Source organism: Cucurbita moschata, unplaced genomic scaffold, assembly GCF_002738365.1.
Source record: "Cucurbita moschata cultivar Rifu unplaced genomic scaffold, Cmos_1.0 Cmo_Scf00012, whole genome shotgun sequence".
NCBI classification, from domain to species: Eukaryota; Viridiplantae; Streptophyta; class Magnoliopsida; order Cucurbitales; family Cucurbitaceae; genus Cucurbita; species Cucurbita moschata.
Window position 1 is genome coordinate 3,503,851 of NW_019268528.1, and position 7,405 is coordinate 3,511,255.

The 7,405-nt window shown below is 36.4% G+C and overlaps 1 protein-coding gene across 2 annotated transcripts in view; it reads right to left on the reverse strand.

The window, feature by feature from the left end:
* Positions 1 to 4,806, reverse strand: part of LOC111450567 (protein bicaudal C homolog 1-B-like) — a 13,254-nt gene extending 8,448 nt beyond the window's left edge. The window contains exons 1-4 of one of the 2 annotated variants that reach the window (XM_023090763.1): positions 4,352 to 4,806; positions 3,905 to 4,047; positions 3,610 to 3,626; positions 2,932 to 3,488 (exon numbers count right to left, since the gene is read on the reverse strand). In XM_023090763.1, the coding sequence (XP_022946531.1) occupies positions 2,932 to 3,488; positions 3,610 to 3,626; positions 3,905 to 4,047; positions 4,352 to 4,405 (771 nt within the window). In that variant the 5' untranslated portion in view covers positions 4,406 to 4,806. Of the gene's footprint in view, positions 1 to 2,931; positions 3,489 to 3,576; positions 3,627 to 3,904; positions 4,048 to 4,351 lie in introns of both variants that reach the window. The other variant, XM_023090762.1, reaches the window with a different exon arrangement.
* Between the last annotated feature and the right edge of the window lie 2,599 nt (positions 4,807 to 7,405).

Here is a 7,405-nt window from a genome sequence, read left to right on the forward strand (position 1 = left end):
AAAAAAAAAAAAAAAAAAAAAAAAGGAAAACAATTCCAAATCAAAAAAGTGAATTGGTAACTCAAAAAAAGGTAATCTAAGATCCTCTACCGCCCCCTCCAAATGATACAACACTATAGCCATATCAAAAAGGACGACTTTCTTATGATGCAGTCCAAAGTGTTTGTTCTACCATTAAGTACTTGCCACATACAAAATTTGACCTTCTTGGAACTTCAACCTTTTGCAGCAAGTAAAAAAAAAACAGACAATGTAAAGAAGGGTCCACCAAACTGCAGAAAAAGAATCTACATGAAAACAAAAACATAATCCCTTCTCCCCAATCAAACCAAAAAATGCCCTATCCAAGACCAAAGAGCCACGATATGTCTATCGAACAAATGACTACAAGCACTAGGCCAATAAAGCCTCCTTACATGTCCTCATATTACCAATGCCTAAACCCCCAAGAGCCAATAGCTTGGCCACCACTTCCCACTCAACAGCAGGAAATCCCTTTCCTTCATCAACCTCTTCCCAAAAAAAACTCTCTCATAAGTATCTCTAACTTCTTGCTAACCGAAACAAGAACCTTAAACAAGGAGAGAAAGTTGTGTTTCCGCTCAAAACTGGTTGTATAAGAGGTAGTCTACCTCCCTTAGAGAAGAAGCCAATCTCCTGAGAGTAAAGGCCTTTTTAAACCTCATCAACCCCTTCCCGAAAAAATCTTTCATTAACATATTGAACTTCTTGCTAAACAAAACAAAGACCCTCAACAAGGAGAGAAAGTAAGCTAGGATTCCCCTCAAATTGATTGTAAAATAGTTAGTCTACCTCCCTTAAAGAAGAAGCTCCTCTCCTAAGAGTAGAGGCATTTTTAAATCCTCATCACTGGGTCCCAGAAAGACAAACTTCTAGAACTGTTACTAAGGGCCAAAGGGAAGACCCAAGAATGCATGGAGGGAAAAGAACCCACCTCACAACCCACTAGAGTGGCCCACCTAACTATCTTCGAAGGATCACAATTAATGTCTGACACTTGACACTTCGTTAATCTTCAAACCATAATAGACTCAAAAAAGGACAGAAAGCAATGTAGATTAAAAAAAGACCCTTCCTTATCCAAACAAAAGAAGATCATGTCATCAGCAACTAAAGGTGGATCAAGAGCAAACAATCCCTTCTCACTTGAAACCCCTCAAGAATGTTACCCTCCGCCCCTCTAAAACTAATTCTACTAAGAACATCCAAAACCAATAGGAATAGGAAGGATACCTTGTTTCAATCCTACCTTTCAATTTACTATTGATGAAGATAGAGTATTTAACCAAATCGAAACTCTCCATTTAAAACCAAAACCTTCCAATATCAATCTTAAAAAGCAACCATATTTTAATTCTTCCTCACAAATTTGATCGAGAATTTGTATTCCTCTGATAAAAGCATTTTTTAGCAAATCAGTGCTTCTAACGAAGCAATAGTTGAAGATCAACTCCATTCTATAATTTGTTCAATCCTTTCCATCATGTTCTATTTCTATACAATGTTACTTTTCAAGTTTTCTTCTCTGTTAGTTATCAGAAATTTTTATTTCACTTGATTATTTAGATATTAACTAGTTACAAAAACCTCTAATCATGTCCTAGCTTGTCAAGGGGCTAGATTTGTCAGTATCTTTCCCTAAGCTTTCTGAAGTCTAATTTCCTCGTCCATCATCACACAATGCATATAAAGCTATTAACTCTATCCTTTTTTTCTTAAGAAACAAGACTTTAATTGAAAAAATGTGAAATCACATATATATATATTTATATATACCTTTTTCCTGAACATCTGTAAACATTCAAAATGTCCAACAATTGAATCCTACAACCATCTATGTTACTAACTAAATAATAATACAAGCAGTGCTCTGTACATGGCATATTAAACGCAACTACTTTCCATAACTAGCTTAATTTAATGACGCATTAATCATGTCAACTAGTTTAACAGAAAGGACAGTGGTTCTTGAGAGAGCTTCTGCAGGAGGAGGATGAAGGCTTCAATTTGGTTCTAGTTTATACACATGAAATATGACACACAATGATCTTTTATTCAAAGCAAAAGAATATACTCGGGCAGTGTTTTAAATGTCCCTTGAAGCATGCCTAGGCATTAGGTGCACATGCACGCTTAACGGGCTTGCACCTTAGGGCTTCTTTATTAGTTAAAAAAAATAATCATAAATTTACTAATCCTAAATGCAAAATCTTTGCATTTAGGTTTATCTTCATATTCCAACATCAAATCTTGCTTTCTCTACTATTTCTCCACCATTCTTCTTCTTCTACCCCCAACTTTCTATCAATAACAGAAAGTTTAAACGTTATTTACCTTTAACTTTTGTTATATCCTTTTCTTTATTATCAAACATTTATTTCCATGGATGTTTAATTTTATGTATACATACACACCTAATTATATATTTTGTTATATAGTGCATTTGACAGCGGAAGGGGGGGGTTGGAATCCACATTGGAGTCCCAGAAGCGCATTAGTGTGCCTCTCACACACACACAAAAAGGCTGCATTTATTTTTGACGCCTCAAACTTGAGCACCAAATGGTTGTGATACTTTAATGCACCTCAAGTTTTAAAAACATGTACAGTCATTTAAATACTGAAAACTAATTCTTATAACCTCATTTTGCTTCTCAAAAGAAAATTCAGAAGTTCAATAATAAGTTAAATAATATAATTTGTCAAAGTTGTGCTAAAATTTCTTCAAAAATCAACAGCCTATAATGGTACACAACAATTACAGTAATTAAAATGTTCACAACTAGCCAAATCAATCAAAACAGGCAGCAGTTACTTCAAATCAGGTTGGGAAAATCAAATTACAGAAAAGACAAAAGCCAAAAGCCAAAAGAATTTAGTAATGGTAGAGAGAATAGAAGTAAACCGTACTGGATAGAGAGTTTTGTGTGCAATGCCACTTGGCGGAGGATGTAATGGAACAACCGGTGCCACAGGCTTTGCAGACGTAGGAGGCAATAGAGAGTTTGTCATAAAAGTTGCAGTACTAACAGAACCTGAAGCCTTGTGAATATCTTTGGCTACATAGCCCACTGATCTTGCATTTTCGACAGAAGAGTCCGTCGTCCTTCTCTGTAGTTTCTCATCATCTCTTTGTAGAGAGTAGCGCCTCGATGGTTCTACAATTCTAGCAGGTGATCTTTGTCTCAAATTATCCATGGTCCATGAGGAATAAGAACTACCTAACGAGTCCTTCTGAGGCAAATCATCTGCACTTCTCATTGAAGGGGTTCGACGTAAGATATTTGTGTTGTGCAATGGTGGATCATGATACCGTGAATCAAGGTGGCGTATAGGAGCTTGATCTGCCTTAGGTAGCCTCTCCCGAAGATCTAAACACTTCTTATTATCACTTTGAGCACGCCTGAATGCATCTTTTTGCAAAAGTTTATACCGAAGGTCATCTTTACCAATGTGTGAGTGTGACACTGGTTTTAAACATAAAAGAAAATAAAGGGTGCATTAGCATGCCATTAACATGAGAGACAATAAAATTATGTTGATTAAGTTCAATACCGTCCAACCCATTAGAACTCCAATTCGACATACCATCATCTCCTCGTAATCTGCTAAGAAGATAAATAAGATATTAAATTCTGAAGAGGAGCAAAAAGACTGGAGATAATAGAAAGAAACAGAAAAAAAAAACCAAAAGAAATAAATCTAGACTCCAAAACTGAGGACGCCATATGAATTATCCAACATTTCTGTTAATGACCAACAACCAAGTATTTTGCAAACAACATTTTGTTTTTCCAAAGCGATTAACGTCCCTTTTTCATGCATCCATTCAAAATACACCAAAGTTCTAGCAGATAAAAAATGCAAGGAAAGAACAACATACCGTTTGTTGGCGAGTTGGCTTCCATATAACCCATCACTATCAGAGCTACTTCCCAACCTATCTCTTACAGACCGCTTAGTTCCAGACACGGGCCAAGAATCAGAGACTGAAACATCGGTCCCTGGGCTGGCCTTTTTAACTACCTTCAATGTGATAGATAAACGAATGAATAGATACAAAAGATAGCCAGAAAAACAACTATCAACAACGTTTCCAGATTCAATCAGTACTAACAGAGTAATTAGAAAAAACTAGAAACAAAATTTTATTTCCATTCCGCCTATCTTCACGCTTATACAGATCACTATTCAAAGCAATAAACGAGAATCACGCTCATTACGTATTAAGAGAAATCATTCCCAGCAGAATCTGAAACAACATATGTCAACTATGAACATTACCAACCACAAGAGAATCGAAGAACAGTGAAACAAGGTGCCAACCAACCTGTCCGCTACGGCCGAGTGTAATGGTAACTCTACCCCTCGAAGCTGCTGACATGTTAAAAATCAAAACCCCAGGCGAAAACTATGCGCTAATGCTTTCAATTACTCAGAAATTCGATGAAGCGCATGGAAATGAGCAAGTACAGAATCCGTAAACTGAACGCGTCGAATTGGCAATTAACCCTTTCTGAAAGCTCCCAAATAAATCTAGAGCCCCTACGCAAAGAGAGAAAGGAACAGAGCGCGATGGGTCGGGATCGGAATGAAAATAGGAAAAGGAGAGGGAGTGGGGTTTGGATCGAATTGGATGGTTGAATAAGAACACCCAACGAGAGCGCCGGCGTCAGACACCTCCTGATTTGTACGGAAGATGTCTGTATTTACGACGGAATGAAGAGAGAGGGAGGACGAAGAAGATGCAAAGGGATTTTTGTTTTTTGTTTTTTTTTTTTTTAATCCTGAAAATAAGGAAATTGAAAATTTAAGAATTTAAAACATAATATATAATATATTTAATATTTATATTATATTAAAGTAGAGTTGGGACGGTTAAACTACAAAATAATAGTTAAAACACAAAATAAGGAACGGAAACACAAAATATTTAAAAGCAAAAGGGGTTGAGAACGATGGATGAGGCTTGTCTATGGTATTTGCTCTAGTGTCCGCTCCCGACCTCGACCAGCTCCTTATTTACCTACAAAACATAGAAAACATGGAGCGAATACAAAGACTCAGGCTCTTAATCGTGCCCTTGGTATGTTAGGGTACCACACTTCTTATCTTAATGTTGTTCTTATTGCAAGTACTTAAGCCTTTTGGTTCTGTTATTGACTTGTGAGTTCTTATCATGATCTATCCTAAAGACCTTGGTCCTTGGATTATGAGGTCTCAGCGTTGGTTCTGATTTAAGGGTCTTAGTACTATAGTTCTGGTTCTTGTCTTCAAAATTTTGATCTTGATTCTTGTTCTAGTTTTTTATCATTATCTCGTTCTTAGTTACTTTCTGTTAGGTGTTACTAGTCTAGTCAACTTTTGTTTCAAATAAAGTTTTAGTCTTTATGGAGTCCTATTCTTCTAGGACTATTTTTCTAGATATTTTTCTGTTCAACGACTTTACGTTATTTATTTGAGGTTTCTATCTTTTTGTAAAAGACTATATATTTTCATGCTTAGAATTGATAAAAGCGCACTTGAAATCTAATTGTTGTTCTCTACTCTAACAATCTGCCACTAAACTTATCAATTGGTATCAGAGCCGGCTGGAAAGAAGTAGCAATCTTCAAGTGATTAAACATTGAGAGAATGAGTGATGACAAAACATTAACGAAAGTTCCTCACTTCAATGGTCACTGTGATCATTGGAGTGAATTGATGGAGAACTTGCTTAAAGCAAAAGGCTTATGGAGTTTGGTGGAGAATGGTTTTTTGGAACCAATAGGAGGGACAGAATTGACTGCTGCACAACAAGAACATCTTGACGATGCTAGAGTCGAGGATCATCAGGTAAAGCATTATCTGTACCAGGCGATTGATCGAACTGTCTTTGAACAAATTTGGACCGTCGCACATCCAAGATTGTTTGGAACTCAATGAAGAGAAAGTTTGGTGGAAACCAAAGAGTGAAGAAATCACTTCTTAATGCATTAAGAAGAGAGTTTGAGGTTCTGAAGATGAGAAAGGATGAAACCATCACTAAGTATTTTGCAAGAGTGATGCAGGTTGCTAATAAGATGAGAAGCAATGGAGAAGAAATGTCAGACAAGAAAATTGTAGAAAAAATCCTACGCACCCTAACTGAAAAATGTACATATGTTGTAGTATCCATCGAAGAATCAAAAGATACTGATACTATGTCCATTGATGAGTTACAAAGTTTGTTAGTGGTGCATGAACAAAAATTTAGACACCCCAGCAACAATGATGAAAAATAGGTGCTAAATGTTGTAGGTCGATCAAGTACAAACAACAGAGGGAGAGGAACGTACAGAGGAAGAGGGTGGAAGAGGGAGAATAAATTTCAACAAAGCAACTGTTGAATGTTATTGTCACAACTTAGGACATTTTCAGTATGAATGTCCAAAGTTGAGAATGAAGCAAATTATGCTGAGCTTGACGAAGAAGATAAGATGCTGCCGATGACCTATGTAGAACTTTATGGATCAAAGAGAAGTGACGCCTGGTTCTTAGACTCGGATTGTCCAAATCACATGTGTGGTCTGATTTTTCTAAGAAGGCATGGATGGATGTATTTTCTTCCAGAAAAATCGGAAACATTTTACCATTTGAAATGTCCATAAAATATGTCAACAACAGAATTCAAACCTACGCGCGGAGAGCTCAATTAATTTCAAACCTATCGCATTAGCTACTCAAGCACATCAACATTTGTTAGAAAGAACTATGTTTAATTTCATAAATTATGTAAAAGTCAAATGGTCAATTTGACTTATTCTTTGTGGAGATTAAAGGGGATCGGGAATAAATCTCGTCCACAGTCAAATGGTCAATTTGACTTATTCTTTGTGGAGATTAAAGGGGATCGGGAATAAATCTCGTCCACAAACGTCTCGAATAAATCTCGTCCACAAACGTCTTTTGTCGGGAGACTATAAATACCCACAATATGTTATGTAAAATTCAAAATCTCGTCCACAAACGTCTTTTGTCGGGAGACTATAAATACCCACAATATGTTATGTAAAATTCAGATTCGTGGATGAATGTAATTCAGATCTCGGGAATAAATCCCGTCCACAAATGTCTTGAATAAATCTCTTCCACAAACGTCTTTTGTCGGGAGACTATAAATACCCACAATATGTTATGTAAAATTCAGATTCGTGGATGAATGTAATTCAGATCTCAAATTGAGACGTTTCCCTTAGAAATCCGAGCATCATATTTGTCATTTCTAAGTTTCAAGCAATTCTTGTGGTAGAATTGCACCCGAGCCATTCAATCAAGCCTTGATCAAGTTAGATTGTTGAGTGACTCAATTTAGAACAAGGTTTCCAAATTTTACTTCTAGATCTTCGATCGTAAGAGGTAATCT